The sequence below is a fragment of the Hyaena hyaena genome, unplaced genomic scaffold (genome assembly GCF_003009895.1).
Source record: "Hyaena hyaena isolate Hyena2069 unplaced genomic scaffold, ASM300989v1 scaffold_398, whole genome shotgun sequence".
Taxonomy (NCBI): Eukaryota; Metazoa; Chordata; class Mammalia; order Carnivora; family Hyaenidae; genus Hyaena; species Hyaena hyaena.
Window position 1 is genome coordinate 1,347,383 of NW_024081032.1, and position 24,807 is coordinate 1,372,189.

At 32.9% G+C, this 24,807-nt stretch overlaps 1 protein-coding gene across 1 annotated transcript in view; it reads right to left on the bottom strand.

Annotated features, from left to right (window-relative positions):
• Positions 1-24,807, bottom strand: part of NBEA (neurobeachin) — a 693,804-nt gene that overhangs the window by 541,666 nt on the left and 127,331 nt on the right. The window contains exon 11 of the mRNA XM_039251874.1: positions 6,726-6,834. Coding sequence (XP_039107805.1) covers positions 6,726-6,834 — 109 coding nt within the window. The remainder of the gene's footprint in view (positions 1-6,725; positions 6,835-24,807) is intronic.

Below are 24,807 nucleotides of genomic sequence, written 5' to 3' on the forward strand. Positions count from 1 at the left end.
TCTGCTTAAAAGATGGGAACTGATGGAGCAACTTGGTGGCTTAGTAGGTCAAGTGTTGGCCTCTTTGTTTAGGCTCAGGTCATGATCTCACAGTATGTGAGTTCTAGGCCCACATAAGGCTCCATGCCACCAGCACTGGGCTTCCTTGGGATTCTCTCTCTCTCCCTCTCTCTCTGCCCCTCCTCAACTTGTACTGTCTCTCTCAAATACATAAATAAATTTTAAAAATTAGTTTAAAATGTTTATTAAAAAAAAGATTGTGGGGCGTCTGGGTGGCTCAGTCAGTTGAGTGTCCGACTTCATCTTAGGTCATGATCTTATGGTTCATGGGTTCGAGCCCCGCGTTGGGCTCTGTGCTGACAGCTCAGGCCCTGGAGCCTGCATTAGGTTCTGTGGCTCCCTCTCTCTCTGCCTCACCCCTGCTCATGCTCTATCACTCTCAAAAATAAAAATAAATAAACATTAAAAAGGTTTTTCAAAATAGACATTTTTTAATTTTTTTTTAAAAAGATGAGAACTGCTGAAACTTAATTGGCTTCTCTTTTCTATGAAATCACTCTCCCTAGATGATATTTTAATCTTCCACAGCTTCACATAACAATAGCTCTATGCTAAACACTCCATCAAGATTTTCAATTGCCATTACCAATACATAACCTACTATCAATGGTGTTTACAGAAATGACAGGCCTTCCATAATTCAAACCAATCCTTAAAGCTGCACTGGTCAATACAGTAGCCACTAGGCTAAGTGTGGCTACGTGCCCCTGCAATGTGGCTAGTCCCAGGTATCGTGTTCTAAGTATGTATACACTGGATTTCGAAGGTTTAGAATAAAAGATAATGCAAAAGATCTATTACCCCTTTTAACTGAGTATATGTTGAAGTGATAATATTTTTGGATATATAAGATTAAATAAATTAAAATTAATTTCAACTACTACATGTTATGAGACATTTTTATATTTCATTTTATTTTAAAAACTTTTAATGCTCATTCATTTATTTTGAGACAAAGAGCGCGATTTAGGGAGGGGCAAAGACAGACAAAATCTGTTTCAGGATATGTGCTGCCAAAGCGAGCACAAGACAGACAAAATCTGAAGCGGGCTCCAGGCTTTGAGCTGTCAGCACAGAGCCTGACATGGGACGCAAACCCATGAACCACTAGGTCACGACCTGAGCCGAGGTCTGAAGCTTAAGTGACTGAGCCACTCAGGCATCCCTATGAACAATTTCTAAATAACATACAAGGCTTGCATTATATTTTGGCTGGACAACACTGCCTTAGAGTATAATTTCAGATGAAAATATATAGAGGAAATGCTGTTCTTTAAAAGCTGATAACTCAAATTCAAATGTCAAACATATATACCTTACTACACAAAGGTTTCCTTCCTCATCTAGTGATCTTTTTTGACCCTCCCTAGGATAGAGAATCACCTACCACTAAACACTGAAGTAGAGGCCACACCACACTTTTATCTTCATTATCTACTGATTAAAGTCCAAATATCAGTATAGGATTATTAAGATTTAAAAGGGACTAAACTGTCTTACCGATTTTATTTCCCATATAGTTTACCTATACGTCATGCTCACTAACAAGGCCAGGTCAATAAATTTGACAAAAGCATGCCATGCATTCCATAAGGGGTCACAAACTCACACAATTATAATATTCAAATAGTTAACAACAATGTATGAATTATGGTAGGAAACAATAAAGAGTAGTGAGACGTGATGAACGTACCTAAAGGAATAAAAATAAAATAAATAAAATGAAATTCAAACCTAGAAAACTTTTCATTGAGCCAAACAATGTATTTCTTTGGCAAGTCCGTTTTGCTTATGCAACACCAGTTTCCTTCATCTGCCTTCTCTATCATGCTCCCTCAGCTCGTAAAACCCTTGCATCCATTTTCTTTACTTAAAGGTAGATTCAATACTTTTCATTTAGTCATACAAAAAATATGCATGTTGAGTACTTACTATTTGCCAGGGACTCTCCTTGGCACCGTGGAAAGAACAGTTAACAAAACTGAAGAAGCCCTGCCCTCACAGAACTTAAAGTCTAAGGAAGGGGAAGGCAGGGACATACAATAACATAAAAAGGTAAAATACGTGACAAGTTAGATGTTACTAAGTACAAAAAAAAAAAAAAAAACAAAACACAGAGTGGACAGGAAATTTGTTAAAGGGTGATTAAGAAAAGGTGTTACTGAGTAGGTAACAATTAGTTTGAAGTAGAATATGAATAGCAATGATTTATTATTACTAGGCTTTTATTACTAGGTGTTTGACAAAACACCAGTGGTGAGTATATAAGCAATAGTCCTACAAAATTCAAACAAAGGCTGGGAGAATAACTTTATATTAACATTTTATAAGAAGATGGAATAATGATCCTAACAAGTAGCTGAAATGTTACAGAGTGGGAAGGGGGAGATATAAGCAAATAAATCTTTAGGGAAAAAGAAAAATCAAAACTTCGGCAGTCATTTTAAAGAAACTTTAATAAAAAGAATGCAGTGCTTTTAAAAATTCTTAACCACTTTCTTCATAGGTAGGGAAAAAATTAAGAGATCAATGGTTACATAAAGCTTTAGTCAGCTCCTTCACTAGCTATAATTTGAGATAGCTTATCTTATAGACTGTATTTTTATTCAGTAATGATGATTTCAAGAACATTATCTGATAAATCCTACTTTTACACTTAAAATTCCAAAATACAACAGTCAGATCCTTTTCCTAGAAAAACATTTTCAGAGATCAGATTTTAATCTATAAAACTGACACGTGTTTATAAAGAACACTAAAGCAATATAAAATCAGATTGGCCATTATGCACATATTCAATTTGAGAAAGTAATTCATAATTTGGAAAAAAGTTTTCAACTTGCTCTGTGTTAAAAAGATATGCTAGAGTATCACATGAGGCTTCTTTCCATAATACTAAAAAAAAAAAAAAAAAAAGGAAACAAGTATCAGTTTTTTCATAGCAATTAAGCTCTTGGGTAGTAGATTTTATTCTAAAGTTGATCTTTAGGAAGTATCTTTATAAAACAGTTTTTTTTTTTTTAATTGGCCTACTTACAATCCTACCAGGCAGAATATAAAAATTCTCTTCAGTAGTGTGTTCCCTTTACCATAAGTAGTACTTATTCCTCCTGCTTTGCATTACTATTAATTATTCACATATCTTTCCTTCCTGATATAAAAGAGGATATTATGTTATTCATCTTTTTTTCAGCTCAGGTCATGATCTCACTGTATCTGAGAGCAAACTGTCAGTGTGGAGACTGCTTGGGATTATCTCTTTCCGCCCTTCTCTTGTGTGTGCTCTCTTTCTCTCAAAATAAATAAATATTGTTTAAAAAAATAAATAAAAATCTACTGAAAGTAATCTAAACTATATACCATACTTAATGGCTAACTACTGAAAGCTTTGCACATGAGTTCTGGAATAAGATGTTCACTATTACAATTTATATTTGGTATTATACTGTAAATATCAGTATAATATTAAGGGGAAAACAAAAAGAATAAGTATTAGAAAGGAAACTATAAAATTTTCTACAAAGAAATGTTTTTGAAAAATAGACAAACTACTAGAATTAGCAGAGAAGTAACAAGACTGGCATATAAAAAGGTCAACATGAACACCAATTATATTTCTATATATCAGTGACAAATCAAAAAAAGTAACATTTGAAAAACCTCAAGAATCTAGGAATAAGTCTAGCAAAAAGACATAAAGTTGCCTACCAGAAACCTACCAAAGAGACCTAACTAAATTGAAGGATGAACTAAATGCATGAATTGGAAGGTTCAATATGATACAATGAAACACAATGAAAATCCTAGCCTTTTCTGGTGGAAACTGACAAGCTGATACAGATGATAATGCAAAAACCCACAAACAGCCAAAGCAATCTTGAAGATTGCTTTCCAAAATGGGATAATCATAAAAGAAAATGAAACGGTGACCTATATTAAAATTAAGGACACTCACTCATCAAAAATCAAGAGTGAAAAAGCAGGCCGCAGAGGAAAGGATATTCAGAAGAAAAACCCAACAAAGGTCTCAAATCCAAGATATAAACAGAATTTCCACAAATCAATAAGAAAATGATAGACAATTCAAATGAAAAAGGACAAACACTTCGAACAGGTATTTAATAAGAGTGGATAACAAAAGACAATAAATGTATGAAAATGTTCAACTTAATTTGTCATCAGGGGAATGCAAATTAATACATAATGTGATCTACAAAATGTAAGACCATCTTTGCAAGTCATATTTTTAATAAAGATTAGTGTACAGAATAAAAAAAATTGCTACAATTCAATAATGAAAACACCGTAATTTTTTAATGGGCAAAGTCCTAAATAGATATTTCCCTAAGGAAAATGTGCAAATAGCCAATAAGCACATGAAAAGATATTCAACATGATTAGACATCACAGAAATGCAAATAAAAAATGATATGCTATTTCACACTCACTAGGATGGCTAGAATAAAAAAAGAGAATTAACAAATGTTGACAAGGATGTGAGTAACGAAACCGCACACACTGCTAATGAAATGTAAAAGGGTGGAGCCACTTAGGAAAACAGTTTGGCACTTTCTCAAGTGGTTCAACACAGAATTATGATAGGATCCAGCAAATCAATCCATTGGTAAGTACTACCTAAGAGAAATAAAAACATGTCCACACAAAAACTTTGACATGAACGTTCATAGGAGCATTAGTCATGACATCCAAAAGATGGAAAAAACACAAATGTCTATTGACATTGGAAGAGATAAATGGGCTGTATGCATACAATGGATACTATTCATCCATAAAAGAAATGAAGTACTGATATATGCTACAACATTGATGAAATCATGAACACATGACAGTAAGTGAAATAAATAGGATACAAAAAAACAAATACTATATGGTTCCACTTACATGGAATATCTAGAATACACAAAATCCTAGAGACAAAAAGTTGATTACAGGTTGTCTAGGAGTGGGGATCTTGGAGGGAAATTGGGAAAATTGGCAAAGACATGAATAAGTATGCCACAAAAAGGAAAAAGTGGATGTGTGATAAATATATATGAAAATATGTCTAATTTTATTCAAAATTTCAAAAATGCAAATTAAAACCACAATGAGAAAGTATTTTCTACCTAAGCTGACAATATAATTTTAAGGTTATTAATTCTGAAAAGGAGGAAGAACTGAATATGTCTTTTTATTTCATTTAATGTCTCCTCATTGAATTTCTAATTTTTTTAATTTATTTTTTAAGATCTGTTTTTTAGTAATCTCTATATCCAGCATGGAGCTTGAATCTGGAACCCCCAGGTCAAGGATGATACACTCCACCAAATGAGCCAGCAAGGTGCTCCAAAGAATTTCTAAATTTAAGCTAAGTTTTAAGTATAAAAAAATGCTCACTTTAGAATTATTTTGATAATGTCTCAGCATATAGATTAAGAATATATTCAAGGGATAGATCCTGCTAGTGATCTTGTCTGTACACGGTAATGTCACTTTACATTCATAATATCTAATTCTCGTAAAATATAATTTAACATAAATCTCCTAAACAATTCTTAATACTCTAGATTTAAAAAATAGTTTTCCATGAAACTAAACACCTTAATGAAAATCTTAATGTTTCTGAAAAATTATTTCATTAAAGAAATGCTGAGAATGATCAATCTACTTAATAACCTACCACTCCTCAATCACCAATCCTTCAAGAAAGAATATTTGTTTCAAAACAAAGACAAGTTACAAGGAATTCAAAGGTAGAACAATCTGAATTGAAAAAACTATTTCCTAAAGTCTTCTCAATTTTATTTCCAAATGGAAAAATAAATGTATCCCTTTTATTCGAGGCCTCACCTCTATTATAATTTCTCAAATAGTTCCATTTTCAGAGCAACTGGATGCTAAAGAGTTAACTGATAAAAACAGGGTTGAGAGAGCTACTGAGGGTGACAGGTATTTCCTTAGGCAAAACTTACTTTTATTCATGATTTTCCAAGTTAATTTTTAAAATAAATTGAGTGATACAATCAAACTCTAATGAGCCATAATAGAAATCCAGCATTCATTACCAGATTAGTACAACTGTGACTAAACCAACGAAGGATAAAAAAGCCAAGGTATAAATGACACAGAATGGGAAAATTAAACCCATCTAATTTATATTGTTTATATTATGTAGTGTTTAAAGAACAGCTGCCTTACTCAGATATATTAAAAGCAGAGACAAAACACAAACTGTTTTTGCTTATTACAAAATAAAGATATTTTTACCTTATATAATTGGAAAATTAAGCAAAAACAAGAAATCCATTTAAAATTAAATTGATAAAGCTTCTAAGAATCTTAGTTTGAATGTGAAGATAGTAAAGAAACAACTAGAAAAAAATTAAGGGGGAAAAACTTGTAGCTTTGACTAAAGGTACAGGGAAAAAAGTTTCTTTAGTTGCTATCTTAACTCAAAATCCTTTAATTATATAGATTTCTAGTACCCAATTTCGTTCAATGTCTATACTTAAGTCTAAATGCAAAATATAAAAGTAAATATTTGTGAATTAGCTAACAACAATGAACAGTTAATGAAAAGAGAAATAGAAAAAAATATAATTAGGGACCGTCAGTTGTTCAGCTGTACATACTACACAGTAGAACTATCCATACACATCACTTACCTTTTCGAGTAAGTAGCCAATGACTAAAAAGCCTTTTCCACCCAGCATCTGTTCTTGCATGGCTACTGAACTTTTAAGTAGTTCAACCAGGAATGCCAAAAGAGTAGCACTGCATGTAAAGTACAGATAATTATATTTGTAATCATCAAATGTTGATTATAAACATATGACAAAACATACTCAATTCTAATCTCTACTCTGCTGACAATGATTATTATACCTTATGCTGTATACGAATATATTTTTCCCACAAGCATGAGAAAACTAGTTTCATCACTTTAAAATTAAATATAAATCAAAACATAACTACAAAGTTTTTAAAAAATATTCCAAAGCCAAACACTGAAGTTCATCTATACATATCAATATTACCTGCTTCAAGTAAATCTAACATAAGAAACACACCCACAAATACATCAGTGCTCCATAATAAAGACTCTACCTGGTATTCTCTTGAAGAACATGTTATCTTAGAGAATTTTAAGTGTGTATGCAATATTGCTTTGGAAGAACACACCTATTGTTAAAATTTGCTTTTCATTTAGACCTATTTTTTTAAATAACTTGTAATTTTTTTAGAAAATATCCAGAGAAATATGCAACACATTTTTTACGTCCATATGTGCCCTCAGTAAAGCTCATGAGAGCAGAAAAACAAATGATCTGTATAGTATTGAAATGAAAGTGGCAGTTAATTATACAATGTATACACAAACACATAAAAGCACACAAAGATAAGTGCCAGACAAAGATAAAGCACTTGTTATGTCTGTTGAATGAAGGAAGAAACAAAAGAAAAATAAATGATTGCACTGAATTAAGCTTTGATAATATGTTACTTCACAAAGTTACATATAACAATTTTCAACTAGCAGCATTAATACATGATAGCATTCCTAATTAAGAAAATATATATTCCTTCATTGTATATGCTTCCTGTAGTTTATAAAAATATATGACAACAAGCCCAACTTCATCAGCAATTAAAATTCCTCTTTACAGTGCTTTATAATGTACCCTAATTTGCCTATTTATAATCACAAGGAAGTAAAAGCACAAATTCCTAAATATTTTTGAAATTCACAAGTACTCATTCCTACAAGAAATTAAGAAAATCTGTTAATGAGAAAAACTTGAAAATTACTAAGGTCCAAAAGGAATCTAAAATGATTCCATTCTCTCAAGTTACGCTAACTCTTCTTGTTTCAATAGGATTGACATGTTTCTCTGAAAATGTGGCTATTCTTGTTCAAATCAGAAATACTCTCATTAAAAGACTCAATTGCATATTATCATCATTATAAAGATTGATAGTTTAATGGATTACATGACATCAGCTAGAAAAAATATAGTATATCTGGAAATAAGGTACTTTATTACAGGAAATTAAATTCAATTACATTAATTGGCCCTATGACTTTTAACCACACAAAAAACTAAACTAGTATTACAAGTCAACATGGTTCTTTCACTTTGCCCTAAAGTTAGACATTTACAAGTAAAACACAACTACCAAGGAATCTCTTGGGATTTTTTTAATGTTTCTGTAAAGAAAAACAGCTGTTAAACAATCTAGTCCATTTTTAATGAATAATAAAAGCCACTTCACAAATAACTGCCTAGTACTACTGCACAAAAATACTTCTGCCTAAATATTTGAGAAGGATAAAGAAATCAGTGCACAAAGATTACACAATTTCCTAATCTTTTCATGGAATTCTTATCTACAGCTGAGTTAGGGATTTAGGGGGGAAAGATGACTAAAATTCCTAAACATCAGCACTGCCAAAAAGAGAAACTGGAAATGCCTATGGTCCGATGGAAAAAAAAATGCTTACAGTAAATCACTCTCCTATGTAAAACTGTATGAAATTACAACGATGCCATGGATTTTTTTACTCTTTTATGGAAGGACTACTCTTTCTCAAACATCTAATGAATAAATTCAGACTTCTAATCACAGTAGAGTTCCATTACAAAATCAGAAATATTAATTTTATTCCAAAAATCTTAACACGTAACTATGCTACCCATATAAAGTTAATTTCACTTCAGTTTTAACTATGACAACAATTGAAAAGTCAAATGCATTCTCTAACAAAAGTATTGTAAATTTATACCTAAAACTGAATGCAATAGCAATACTACATCTTTTTTTTTAAAATCTTTAAAATAGGTTATTTGACATGGTGGATGTAATAGTAAATAGATGGCCATCTTCGAAGAGGTACATTTTCAAACATAATTTAACAAACTTACCAGCAACTAAAATGCATCGGATTGCTGCAGGGCTCACAATAAACTTGCAAAATTCTGTGTACTGCCATACAAAATTTCTCTCCATTCTTGCCTATTTCCAACTCCCCTAGATACAAAGGCAAATATAAAGGATACTTCAGCCCATTCCTATATCTCCTACATACCACTTCCTGTCTAGACATATCAGTTCATCTGTAGAGGATCTAAGTATACAGGATAACCAAAAAGCAAGTATCTGTGTCAGCCAAAACTAGTATACACAACATAGAAGTTTCTCTTGAAAAGTATAGCAATACCCAAACAGATTTTCATAGGAACATTTTATTTAATAGGCAAAAAGTGTTCTTTCATCTCTTAAAGTAAAATTGCTAAACTTTTCAACAGACAGTAGTATAGCGTATCATGTTCTTTAAGTAGCAATTCTACTTTAGGAATAGTTAAGGGTGTTTAATAATCCTGCCTCCCTTTGGAAAATGGCACTAATAATCTATAGGGTTATTCTTAAAGATAATTGACATCTTCCAGTTCTTAATAAGCTTCCAATAAATTAGAAAGTAATATTTATTTCAAGTAACATAAAGGGCTAGACCTTAGGAAAATGAAGAAAATAGTATAATAATACCTCTAATGACAGCATGTTTGTTATCTCTCTAGAGCTTTCTGGTCCATATTATTAAAGAATACCACACAGTCTTGGCCCACAAATACCTGAGAATATTTAACAACTGTGTATGAACATGACTAATTTCTTTTTCTAATGAAAAATCTGTACTATATTTAGTTTCCATTAAAATTTATATAAATATAGATTTTTTGAATATTTGTAAATATAGATCAAAATCTATATTTATATAGATTTATATAAATTTATATATTTATATATTTAATATAACTTTATCCATTTCAATTTGCCCATTATTTATTTTTTAAAGTCACTACTGTAGATAACTTATGATCCTAAAAGTTTTATTATCTTTGAGGATTTGATTAAAGATATAATATATCAGAAAGACAAACCTAATGTATAACTGAAGTGATTCAGATTGAATAGGAAACCTCAGTTCAAAGGCAGTTCTTAGGATATGGAAACTGGCTTTCCGATCAGTTTTATACTCAAACAAGCAAAGTACCTGAGCTGGACGAACTGTTTAAATATATTAAGAAGAATGGAATTCATAATGTAAAATATTAGAGATTCCCTGGGATCCAACACCTCCTCCCCTTTTAAAAGGATGTTTTTAATATCTTCAGAAACACTACAAAGTAATTGCCAGAATAAATTTAGAAGTAGATTAAGTTCCACTAAGATTAAGGTACCAATAAGGGGAGGAAATCTTTTGACTTTTTCCTAAGGTTTCATCTTTTATGTAGCCTAATTTGGGATTGAGATACACTGAAACCTTGCTAAGAATGATTAAAATTATATAAAATATCTAATACTCCTGTTTCTATGCTATATCTCTGACTGGAAAACTCTTCTGAGATGACAGTGATCAGAAGAGGAACAAAACTGTAAAAGAAATCAACTCAAGTCCATACCAAGATAATTTCTCACTCAACACAATTAATTTCCAGTGACACCCACACACAAAAAATCTCACAAAAGTTAGAAGAGTTAAATTCCTTCACAGTTCAAAATTATAAAGGTCTAAACCCAAGTGTCTAATTCCATGTCCATTTAACAGTCACTTTGAAGACATTGTGTTCCTGAAGATGCACTCTCAAAGAACACTGCCTACCTGCCTATATATGCAATGAAGCTGATACACAAAACTGTCACATTCATCAGCTCAGATATCAAGTGGAGATACATGCTGAAATAAGTAAAATACATTTATCTGCAGAGTCAAATAAGAAAAACAGTGAAATGCAGTACAGGAAAATGTAAGGACAGATGGAATACACTGGTAGCACAGGAAATCACTAAGCCTGCCCATAACCATGAAATCTCTCAGTAGTTTCCTTTTCTTTCAGCCTGATAAGCAGACAGGCAGCTTCATAAACTAAATTTGCTATCTCTGTCAGGACTATTTGAGATTATTCTTTAAAGGCCCTGTTTTATTTTATTTCATTTTTACTTTATTTGTTTTATATTTATTTATTAATTTTGAGAGAGAGAGAGAGAGAGAGAGAGAAAGAGAGAGAGAACACATGCACCTGAGTGGAGGAGAGGCAGAGAGAAGGAGAGAATCTCAAGCAGGCTCTGCACTGTCAGCGTGGAGTTTGACATGGGGCCAGAACTCAGCAACAGTGAGATCGAGACCTGAGCTGAAACCAAGAATCAGACACTTAACTGAATGAGTCACCGAGGGGCCCTTAAAGGCCCTATTTTAAAGTTGATCAGGCAATCATACATTTTAATCTTCCTTTGGTAACTGATTTTGATTTTATGTTTCATCAACCTATTTTATTTCTGAAAAAATGTTATAGCCAAAGTCAAAGGTCATAAACTCATGACTGAAATGTCTCAAAATCTGTCTTATATAGGAAACAAAATTTAAAAATGTTTAATTCTAAAGGAATTAATTCTAAATGTCTTATGATATAGTTATATGTTAAGTATATTATATCTACCAATATTTACATAGTTTGAAAACAAAACAGCCTTTAATCAGCTCCTCATAACTACATAAAAAGACAACAGATATTTACTAATATCTACTATTATTTGCCTACTATTTGCAACTTAATCTCAATTGAAAAATGACCACTGACAATACTCTAAATGTCCTTGTCCCTTTATGAAAATTCAGTAGGCAGTTACTAGTAACCATGTACAATCCATGGATACATGAATGAATACTTCATAAATTTAATGTTATAACTTCCTAACACCTAAGAAGCTGAAAATTTCAAAAATAAAATAGAGACACTATAATGACACATGTGTGATGCCCTTCAAGATCAAAATATGACATAGCCAGGGAGCCAAATGGCCAATCCTTTATCCTGGTGCCAAGACCCAACCTGTTTAACAGAAGCAGGATTAAAAATATACCCTGGAAATGCTAAAATTATCAAAAAAAAAAAAAAGAAGATAAATATTAAAAAGCTGACTTGAGGCACCTGGGTGCCTCAGTTGATTGAGCGTCACACTCTTGATTTTAGCTCAGGTCACAATCCCAGGGTCATGGAATAGAGCCCCACATAAGGCTCCACACTGAGCACAGAGCCTGCTTCAGATTCTCCCTCTTTCCATCTGTCCCACTACCCTGCTTGCACTCTCTCTCTCTCGTAGAAACACAAATTAAAAAAACAGCTGACTACACAGAAAGCAGAAATAATTATTTGATACTTAGGCTTTACAAGTGCCCAGGAATTTTTTGGTGTTTTTAAAATTATTATTTAAATGATCAGGCAATAAAACTGACTTCTTTCTTACTTTTTTTCTTCTGTGTGTGTACAGTTCTGAAAATTTATATATGTTGAGTTTGATAATCCCACCAAAATCAAGATACAGACCAGTTTCATCATACAAAAAAAAACATATATTTAATCTCTTTACAGCTTTAAAAATCACATTCTTCCAACTCTTATAATCTTGAGTAACTACTCATCTCTTATCCATCACTACAGTTTTGACATTTCAAGGATGTCATATAAATTGAATCATATAGCATGGAATCTTCTGCGCTTGTCTTGTTTTTGACCTCAACATGTTGCCTTGGAGAATCATCCAAGTAGCTGCATATATCAAGAGGTTATTCCTCTTATTACTGAAAGAGTAATGTATGAATGGATTACCACAATTTGTGTACATTAGAGTTATATAGTGAACATAATTACAAACAGGACTACTATAAACATCCACACAGAGGCTTCTGTGTGAAAACAGTTTTTATTCATTTCTCATAAATATAAACCTATAGGAGTAGAGGAGCTGAATTACAAGGTAAGTGTGTATGTTTCCATTTGTAATAAACTGCCAAGCTGCCAGAGTGGCTTTACCACTTGGAAATCCACCAGTAATATATTCCAGTTGTTTCTCATCCTTGCCAGCGCTTGGCACCATGAGTATTTTTTTTATTTCAGCCATCTTACTCAGTGTGTAGTTTTACCTTCTACTAGTTTTAATATACATTAATTATCTTGTTGGTTAATGATGCTGAACATCATTTCATGTGCTATTTTGACATCCTTATATCTTCTTTGGTTAAGTGTCTGCTCAAGGTTTTGCCCATTTTTAAAATTGGATTGTATGTTTTCTTACTATTAAACTTTGAGGGACCTCTTTTATATTCTTGATGATTACAATCCTTCATCAAATAAAGATTTTCTACTATCCTCCTCCAGTCTGTAACATGTCTTTTCATTGCATCTTTTGTAAACTAAAGGATTTTAACATTGATAAAGTCATAGTTTTATATTTTATATTTACAGTTAATGTTGAGTTTATTTTTTATAAGGTGTGAGGTTGAGGCCAATGGCCATTTGTGACAGACAAACATACTTTCCTCCCTTAGATCGATTTTGCACCTCTGCCACAAATCAATTGTCTATATTTGTGAGACCATTTCTGGACTCTATTCTGTTCTAGTGACCCCTGTGTCTATCACCTTGCTGATATCATACTGCATTCATTATTATAGCTTTATAGTAAGTCTTGAAGCCAGGCAAGTATGATTCCTTTAACTTCATACTTTTTCAAAATCATTTTAGCTATCCTAGTTATTTTATCTTTCCGTATAAAGTTTAGAATCATCTTGCATGTATCAACAAACAAATCTAGCTAGGACATTAATTGGTATTGTGTTAAATCTATTGATCAATTCAATGACATCTTTACTAGGTTGAGTTCCCTATACATGAACACAATAAGTCTCATCATTTATTTAATATTTTCATTTCTTTCATCAGCAATTTGGAGATTTCAGCACACAGATCCTTACATGTTTGGACATTTATATTTTAAGTATTTAAATTTCTGAAGCTATTGTTAAAAGTATTTTTCATCTGGTTTCCTACTATATATTGTTAATGCACAGAAATAAAATTTATTTTTGCATAAGAAACTTGTCTCTTATAAATTTTCTAAACTTGCTCAGCAGAGTTCTGTATATGTTAATTTCTTAAGAAATTTTACATACACAATTATGTCATCTGTGAAAGGGGTAGTTCTAATTTTTCCTTTTCAACCTGAATTAGTTTTGATTCTTTATATTGCCTTCCTATGATGGCCAGAACCTCTGATTTGGATCAGAATCACAAATCTACAACTCAGAGCTGAATTCATATATAATGTTACTGAGTTACTTCCCATGTTCTCCTCTTTCCATGATTTCCTGATAATTTCTGGTTGTGGGGACTCTTCTTTTCATTTCTGCTTTCAAACTGCTAGTGCTTCAGTTTCCTCACTCTGCTGCACATTTCTATAATTCTGCTCAAATCCAGAGCAAACCAGCAGTAACAGAGGGATAAAACAAAGCAATATAAAGGCTTCTTGTTCTGAAAGTAAAAATCCTGGAATCCATGAGAATCTATAGAATGGATCTATCAAGTAAAAAGCTGCAAAGACTAAAAAATCAACAGCTCTTCTAGGATCCACCAAGAGAGGGGATGAACAGAGCAAAGCAATGCCCCTAAGACCGGGGAGAGAAATAGGAAACTATAGGGAGTCGTGGGTTACCAGAGCAGAGACATACAAGTGGAAACCACTGTGGCAACCAGTGCCCAGCTAGGGAAAGCTGAACTGTAACTGAAAATTACTAGATCTGAGTGCTTTCAACCCATCCAATTACAGAAAGGTCCCTACATTTACTGTGTGATTTGTGTCCAGGTAATCAACCAGATTTCATAATAAATATCAGAGAAAAATCCTCTCAGGCTTCCAGCAAAGAAAAGGAGAATGAACTTGAAATACACCAGAGCAATCTTTTCTTAACAAGGCCTGCCCTTGGAGAAGCCAGTTAACCAATCCTAACCTAGAAAAGGGAAACATCCAACTACAGTCAACTCCAGGCATCTCTCCTAGTTAGAGGCATTGAAGAAAACAAACAAAACAAACAAATAAAGCCTGAGAAACAGTGAAATTCACAGTCCAGAGGCACGGGCTGACTAAAAGACTAATACCTAATCATGGGATTAAGGACACTTTCTCTCCTCCACACTTCACTTCCACATTACTAAAGGCCTATTTATAGAAGTTGCTTTTACCAAGTACATAGTATCTGACTATCAAAAAAATAAAAAATATGCTAAGCCCTCATGATAAGGGCTCTATTGGATAAAAGAGACATCACAGAAGAAAAAATTGGCAATGTAAGCAGAGATGGAATTCCTAACAAACAACCAAAAAGAAATGATAGCAATAAAAAATACTGTGAAAGAAATGAAGAACAAGTTTGATGGGAATATTAGTAGACTGAATACAGCTGAGGAAAGAATCTGTAAACTCGAGTATGTATCAATAGATTCAATAGATTCCTTAAAAACCCAAACCAAAAGGAACAAAAACTGAGGAAAAAAAAAAAAAAAAAGAATACCAAAGACTGTGGGACAACTAGAAAATGTGTAACATACCCACTGGGAATATCAGAAGAAGAAGAAAGCTACAAAAGAACAGAAAAAAATATTTAAAAGAATAATGATTAAGAATTTCCCCCAAATTTGTGTCAGAAATAGATCCAGAAAGCTCAGAGAACACCAATTAAGATGAATGCTAAAATAAACTATATCTAGGCATATCATTTTCAAATTATAGAAAATCAAACATATCTAAAAACTCCTAGAAGAAGCCAATGGGAAAAATATAGTATTAATAGTCAAAATCAGGTAAGAATTACGTCTGACTTCTCTTCAGAAACCATGCAAGCAAGAAGAGAATGGAGTAAAAATTTAAAGTGGTAAGTGGAAAAAAACCAAACACAAGAAACAAAACAGCAACCTCAAGTTCTCTAACCTGAAAAATTATCCTTCAAAAGTGAATGAAAAATAAAGACTTTCTCAGACAAACAAAAATTGAGAAAATTTGTTGCCAGTCTACTGCCACCAAAAACTGTTAACAAAAATTCTTTAGAAAGAAGGAAAATAATATAGGTCAGAAACTTGAATCTATATAAAGAAAGCAAGAGCACTAAACAAGGATTAGTGAAGGTAAAATTAAAAGTTTGATTTTTTTATTCTAAACTGATCTAATACATAACAGTTTTCAAAATAATAACATTGACACTGCAGTTCATTATGTATGCTTATGTATATTCATTCTGCATGAATATGAATATATATGCTTATGTGTGCTTCTATATGAAATCAATGACATATAAAGTTAATGACAGCAATGATACCAGGGATAAGAAGGAATGGTGATTATTATGTTATTATGAAGTACACACACCACCTATGAAGTAGTAAAGTCTTATTTGAGAGTAGACTTAAATTAGTTGCAAACTCTATCACAACCATTAAAAAGGGTAAAAATGTAAGTAAAACTGATATCTAAGAAAAGAGAGAAAATGGAAGTATAAAAAATGCTTAATCAAAATTGCAAAAGGCAGAATAAAATTAGAAGACAAAAACTGTAACAAAGAACAAAACAAATCTAAAAAGTAAAAAATATAGTAGATATTAATACAACCATATCAATAATTAATTTGAATGCCAATGTCTAAATGCATCATTTAACACAGAAACTGTCAGAACGAGGTGAAAAACATAACCCACCTATGTGCTGTCTACAAGAAACCAGTTTAATATAAAGACACAGATTAAAAGTAAATGGATGGAAAAAATATACCATGCTAACAACAATCAAAGCAAAACAGAAGTACTTACATTAATTTCAGAAAGGGCAGTTTTCGAAGCAAGGAAAGTTATCAGATATTAATCAAGAAGGTATTATATTATATAATGGTAAAGGGATCAATTTTCCAGTAAGACGTAACATTTCTTAAAGTGCATACACCTAACAAAAAAGTATCAAACTATGTGAGGCAAATACCACTGAAACTACAAGGAGAAACAGATGAATCCACTATTACACCTGGAGACTTCAACACCCTTCCCTCTCTCACAAACAGACAAACGCAGCAGGCAGGAAATCAAACCATAATTGAACTCAACAACACCAACAAATAACTGGAAGAACTGATATCTATACACAACTTTATCCAACAACAAATGAACACATATTTCTCTCATGGAACATTCACTAAGATAGATCACATTTTGGGGCCATAAATCACATCTTACAAATGTAAGTGAATAAAAATAATACAATGTCTTCTTTCAGATCACAACAGAATTAGAAATCAATAAAAGAAGATAACTGGAAAATCCCTTAACACCTGGAGATTTAATGCACACTTACAAATAACATGAATTGAAGAATCTCAAGAGATACTAAAACTATTTTGAATGAAATTAAAATGAAAACACAACATAGCAAAACTTACAGAATGAAATGAAAGCAATGCTTACAACAAAATTTACAGCGCCGAATGCTGTGATACTGCAATCTATAATAAAAACATATATATTTGGTCTTCATCCTTGTTTCTGGCACAAAGCTCCTAAAACCCCTGAAATTTCCTAAGAGATGAGAGTGAGAAAGATGTCTTCTGTCATGTTAATGAGATTATTCTGAGTACTCACCTAGGGATGGGAACCAGTTGCCAGGGAAGCCAATCAAGTATTAGAAGGTTGGAAGTTTTAGTCCCACCTTCCTAGTTCTGTCTTCCAGAGAAGGGAAAGAAACTGGAGACTGAGCTCAGTCACCAATGGCCAGTGACTGAATCCCAAAAGGAGAGGATCTGAAGAGCTGGTCTGTGAGCGTCTAGAGATGCTGTGTGGAGCGCCTACAGAGGACATGGGAGCTCTTTGCCCTTTCCCCATGTGCTGCCCTATGCATTTCTTCCATCTGGGTGTTCATCAAAATGTTCATCTCTTTTATCATAACTTTTTATAATAAACCAGCAATCCAGTAAGTAAAATGTCTCCCTGAGCTCTGCGAGACACTCTAGCAAATTAATTAAACCAAAAGAGGTGATAGTAGGAACCTCTGATTGATAGTCTGTCCAGGTAAAAACCCAGACTTCTGATTGGCACCAGAAGTCCTAGGAGGGGGCTGTTTGAACCCTCAGTCTATAGTCAATTGGTCAGAAGCACAGGCGATAATCTGGGCTTGTGACTGGTATCGGAATTCAGAGCAGCATTCTTCTATGACAAGGTCCTTAATGTGTGTCATCTGACACACACACACACATACAATACTATCTCCTAGTAGATAGTATTAGAAGTGAATTAAATTATAGGATGATCAGCTAGTGTGACAGAGAATCGTTTGGTGTGGCAGTGGTAAAGGGAACCACCCCTCTACACACTGGAATTATGTGCTGAATCCTCTATTATGCACCTATATAAAAAAAGGAAAAACCTAAAATAATAATCTACATTTCCACCTTAGGAAACAAGAAAAAGGAGAGTAAATTAAATCCAAAGCAAGCACAAAAAAAGAAATAACAAGAATGAGAGTACAAATGAAAGCAATTAAAAAGAGGAAATCAAAATAGAAAATCAATGGAACAAAAGGCTAGTTCTTTGAAAACATCAATAAAACTGATAAACCTCTAGCCAGTCTAATAAAAAAAGAGAGGACAGAAAATACTAATATCAAGAAATGAAAGAAGGGATGTAACTACAGAGCCTATGGAAATTAAAAGGATAAAAAGAAATACGAGGAACAGTTCTACGCCCATAGATTTGATAACCTAATGAAAAGGACCAGGTATTTGAAAGGCACAAGGTGTCAAAGTTCACACAGAAAGAAATAGACAGTCTGAACAAACCTCTATCTCCTAAAGAAACTGACACAGTAATTAACAATTTTCCAAAACAGAAAGCATCAGGCTCAAATGGGTTCACTAGTGAATTCTACCAAACACTCTAAATGGGAAGAAAGTATACCAATTGTCTAGAATGTCTTTCTAAGAGGTGAAGCAGAGGAACTACTTTCTAAACATCACTCTAATACCAAAACCAGACAGAGATAATTTAAGAAAATTACAGACCAGTATCTCCCATGAACATATATCCAAATATCCTCAACCATATATTAGCAAATTATATCCAACAAAGTAAAAAAGAATTACACAACAAATTATGCAAACAAAAAGAATTACCACATCCAAGTGGGATCTATCCAACGTATGCAAGGCTACTTCGAGATTCAAATATCAATTAATATAATCTGTCACATCAACAGGACAAAAACAAAAATGACATGTTCATATCAAAAAGTGCAGAAAAAGCATCTGACATAATCAAATAATGATTCATGATAAAACCTCTTAGTAAATTAGGAACTGTTTCAACTTGATAAAGACTGTCTATAGAAAAACCTAAAACTAAGGGACTTCTGGGTGGCTCAGTTGGTTAAGTCCAACGTAAGCACAGGTCATGATTTCACAGTTCATGAGTTCGAGCCCGAGATGGAGCTCTGTGCTGACAGCTCACAGGCTGGAGCCTGTTTCAGATTCTGTGTCTCCCTCACTCTCTGCCCCTCCCCTGCTCATACTCTGACTCTCTCTCAAAAATAAATAAACATTAATTTTTTTTAAACCTACAGCTAACATCATACTTAATGATGAAAAACTCAAAGCTTTCCCACTAAGATGAGACACAAGGCAAATGTCCCATCTCACTACTTCTTTTCCACATCATACTGGAAGTCCTTGCTAAATGAGAAAGAAGAAAGGGAAAGGGGAAGGGGAAGGGGAAAGGGAAGGGGAAGGGAACAAGTAGATATACAGACGACAAATGAGGATATAGAAAGATGCTTCACATCATGTCATCAGGTAAATGCAAACTGAAACAACAACGAGGTACCACTACATACCTACTAAAATAGCAAAATTCCAGAACACTGACGACACCAAATGCCACTGAGGCTATGGAGCAACAGGAACTCTCATGCATTGCTGGTGGACACAACAGTATGTCCACTTTGGAAGACAATTTAGAGGTTTCTTACAAAACTAAACATACTTTCATCATATGAACAAGCAATCATGTTCCTTGATATCTATCCAAAGGAGCTGAAAACTTATATCCATTTAAAAACCTGCACAATGTTTTCAGCAGCTTTAGTCATAATTACCAAAATCTGGAAACAACTGTCCTTCAATAGGTGAATGGAAAAATAAGCTGTGGTACATACAGGCAAAGGAATATATGCTCAGGGCTAAAAAGATACGAACTATCAAGCCATGAAAAGACATGAAAGGATCCTAATTGCATGCTACTAAGAAAAAGAAAACGATCTAAAAAAGCTGCATACTGTAGGAGTTCAACTACGACATTGTAGAAAAGATAAAAACTTTGAAGATAATGAAAAGACCGGTGGTTTCCAAGGGGTGGATGTGAGAAGGAAGAGGATGAGTAAATGGAGCAGAAAGAAATTTTAGGGAAGTGAAAATACTCGGTATGGTATTATAAATATGGATATACTGCCATTATACTTTTGCCCAAACCCATAGAATGTATAACACCAAAAGTGAATTCTAAGATAAACTGCAGTCTTTGGGTCATTACACTGAAACAATTTAGAGTCATCCTTGTCAAAAGATGTGTCATTCTTATAAGTGATGCTGATTATGGGAGAGGGTATATAATGTGTGGGGGAACGGAGTGTATGCGAAATCTCTGTATCTTATTGATTTTAAAATTTAAAAAGAATTTCAAAAGTAATAAATATTGTGCAAAGAAGACTTGGAGTTTTATTTAGGGCATGTTGAGTTTGAATACATAGTTTGGGTATGTGAGCCTAAATAGAAGATAGCTAGAAAAAAAGCTTTGGGAGTTATCAGCCTAGGTAATAAGACCATGGACACAGAAACAAAATAAAAGCAAATAAAATTATAATACTAAGTTGACTAGAATCTCCTGATGATGACTTATTAATTCTTAAAGATTCAACTCAAAAGAAAAGATTCTTTCCTTAAGGATTAAAAATTCTTTTGTTAAATATGACAGAACGGTCATCACATCCAGGGAAGAGAAAGGGAAAAGAGAGAGCTTCAACATCAAGAAGAATCTTATTATACCCACTTTTCATTAGAAAATCTGGGCTTCTAGGGGCGCCTGGGTGGCTTAGTCGGTTAAGCGTCCGACTTTCGCTTAGGTCATGATCTCGCGGTTTGTGGGTTCGAGCCCCGCGTCGGGCTCTGTGCTGACTGCCAGCTCAGAGCCTGGAGCCTGTTTCAGTCTGTGACTCCCTCTCTCTCTGGCCCTCCCCTGTTCGCGCTGTCTCTCTCTCTCTCCTAGAAATAAATAAAACATTTAAAAAAAAAAAAAAAAAAGAAAATCTGGGCTTCTGGGGCACCTGGGTAACTGAGTGAGTTAAGGGTCCGACTCTTGATTTCAGCTCAGGTCATGATCTCATGGTTCATGAGTTTGAGCCTGTTATCAGGTTCTGCACTGAGTGGGATCCAATCCTCTCCCTCCCTCCCTCCGTCCCTCTCTCTCTCTTTGTCTCTCACTGCCCTTCCCCTGCTCATGCACAAGCTCTCCTTCTCAATATAAATAAACATTAAAAAAAAAAAGAAGAAAAAGAGTATTTGTGCTTCTGAAGGTGAACAGCCCAGGATACGGCCATATTTCTTATAAAAGCAAATAATATCTATTGTAGTTTTAGAATCTATGATTATCATACAATCAACATGAATAAAGCAATTTTTCTTTCAAAAAGAATATTAAAGAAATGAATGCTATTTCATGTGAAAAATAACGAGATTGTTACAAGACTGATTGAAATATCGAAGGAGAAAGGATGTGGATGTACAAACTAGAGGAAAATTAAGGCAACAATTCAGTAAAGATGTGCTCATGTTGCCAAAATTTCTGCAACAAATAATTTGTAGTTATCCCTTTGACAAAACAATTATTTTTTTTTTTTTTTTGGTCAACGATAGAGCAAAAGCCTTGCATTTTACAGAGAAAATTATGTGCTATAAACTGAAATAGCACAAAGTACCATAGCATTAAAAATGGATTTCACTAGATTTAAAAGAAACTTTTCATGAAAGAATTATTGTGAAAAAGCAATCACTCATTGTAAAAAAAAAAACACTTTAAAATGAACTATTAAGACACAAGCTTATGTGAAAAGTCAATAAATCATAAGTCAGAAATCTAGAATAAAACAAAATATACTTTCTTGTTGACAGCTGACAAATTTATTAAACTGCTACATGTACTAGAAGTTTTATTATCAGATATCTCCTATAAAGACTCCACAGAGTAAAAAGGACTTGTCTGACAAGAAGCTATTTGAACATTAAATTATAATTTCCCTATGTTTCAGGCAGAATACTTACGGTATTTTATTTTTACTCCTTGAAAATTTTCACAGTAAATTTGATATAAATTCCATTGTACTTTAGTTAAATCTCAATAATTATCTGTTTTTTCTCCTCTAATAGTATTATTACTGACTCAAATACACTTTGTCTATTTTCCTTCAAAGAATTTTTCATTAATAACTTAGTAAACTAAAAAAGGCAAACTAGCAAATATATATACGAAGAGTGATAGACATACAATCTTTCTGAAAAATATAAAGGGAATATATTTTGGTAGGAATATATTTTAAAATATTGAAGTACTCTTGGAAACCAAAACACTATATACTCTATCTTTACAAGACAGAAAATCATTAGAAAGTGGTGTTTCATTTATTTTGCCTACTGAAACCAATCACATTTCAGTTTTTTGTTAATTGGGTTAAAAGTAGTAAAATAATTTTGACATTGTATAATAGGTAACTTCCCCTGAACTTAACATCAGAAAACATGGTTAGAAAAAGGATTTTTATGTCACTTCAAAGTGTAAGGGAATAATCTGTTGAGGAATGGTCACTGAAATACTGCAATTTCCAGGCAACTTTGTTGATTTACATATGACAATAGTGCTGATCAGGAACTTACATCAAATTTTTAATTAGGGGAAATTTTTAATTATTAAGGGGACTATAAAATTCAAGATAATCATTAGAAGAACTGAAGAGCAGGATATATTTTAAGGAAACAAAACTTCATTCAAGTTCACTAAATAAATTAATGAGTCTTTAACATTCACATTACAAAGATTCTTATTGATAGGTCACAGACATAAATGCCTTATGGGATTCTCTAAATTTTTTTTTTTATATATTATATTCCATCAAGCAGTCTACCAAAACAGCTTATATGGTAACTAAAAACAGAAAGAACACTTTTCCAAAAAAAATATTTTCATCTGAAAATAAACTGAAAAAAAAAAATATCACTTCAATAGATGATCTAATATTTACTGAGGAAAGATAGAGAACACATTCAATGTCTATTATGTACCAGATACTATGGTAGATACTTCAACATACACTATTTTACTTTAATTTACTTCATACTCAGATAAAGTTGGCATTATTAAAATCATTCCACAGCTGGCAAAAGTGATTCCCAGAGTTGTCCACATTGGTTTAGAGGAGGGCTCTGGAGTCAGGCTTTCAGGATTAGGATCCTGGTTTTAATCTGCCACTTAAGGCTTATGCCTTGAGGAATTTACTCGGTTTTTCTCTCCCTCATCACTAGAACAGTAGTAAATGAGATAATACAGTTACAGCGACTGGCACATAGTAAGTACACAATAAATGCCATGTACAACTAGTACTACACGCCCCTCAACCCCATCACTTAAAATCAGATAGTACATGAGAGAACACGGGTTTGAGTCTTAATCTGTCAAATGCCAAAGGAAGTCCTGCTTATTGCATCACAGTCTCTAATGAGAATTTCTTCCTTAGTTTATTTTTAATTGCTTGCTATACAAAGGTCTATTTATACCCTGCACTAGAAAACATTTTTCCGAAGCAAATTCTTCCCACAACACACAATAAGGAAGATTTGTTTTATATCACCTAGAGAATTTAATGACATATGTTCTTAAAAAAAGGAGTGTGAGCCAAATGAGAAAGAATGTCATTTACAGTCAATGTATCTGATTATCCAATCAAAGGAAAATGTAATTTCTAATGTACTGAGTCATTCTTAGATGTAAAATTTTAAAATATGATTACTTCAAGATTGGAGTTACACTTTCCTGAAATAATTTATTAATCATTTGTTCATTCTTTTAGTTATTCACTATTAAATGTCTAATGAATGGAAATTAGTCATTGCTTTCAATATTCACTGGACAAAGAATGACGCATCCAATATAAAATAGTATTAGTTCCTGAGAAATGACAAAAAAGCCAAATAGCTTTGATCACTTGACAGAATTAATCAAGGTGATCACAGTGCTTGAGAATCATTATGACCAGAATGAAATCACAATCGTAACTACATATTGGCCTAATTTACTTATTCAAAAACAGGTAACATCAAAAATACTGTTCGTGTTGCCACAAGCTATTTAACTCAATTCAATAATACTGTTGAATTATTATCTAGTGAATATTATCTATTCATTTTGTTGGTTAATTTTTTGTGCCATAATAAAAGCTAAAACAACCATGTTAAAAAAAAGGCGATAGAAAGTGTTATTCCTAGAGATTTAAACACTAAAAGGGCACTTATACAAAATTCCAAAACCAGTTAAAGAAAAATCATCTTAAACCCTTCCAGACTCTTTGACTTGGTGTTGGCTTCAAAACTTGAGTTAACATATTTTAAGCCACTATATCTGGAAAATGAATAGAAAACCAGTTTTCATCATTACAACTGAAGTTCAAAATATAAGTCCTACTTCATTACTTAAGCAATTCTCTATTGTAAATACTGTCATTGGTAAAAAGAAGTTCAAATATAAAGTAATACAGCCTGTTTATGACAACCAATGTCCAAGATTA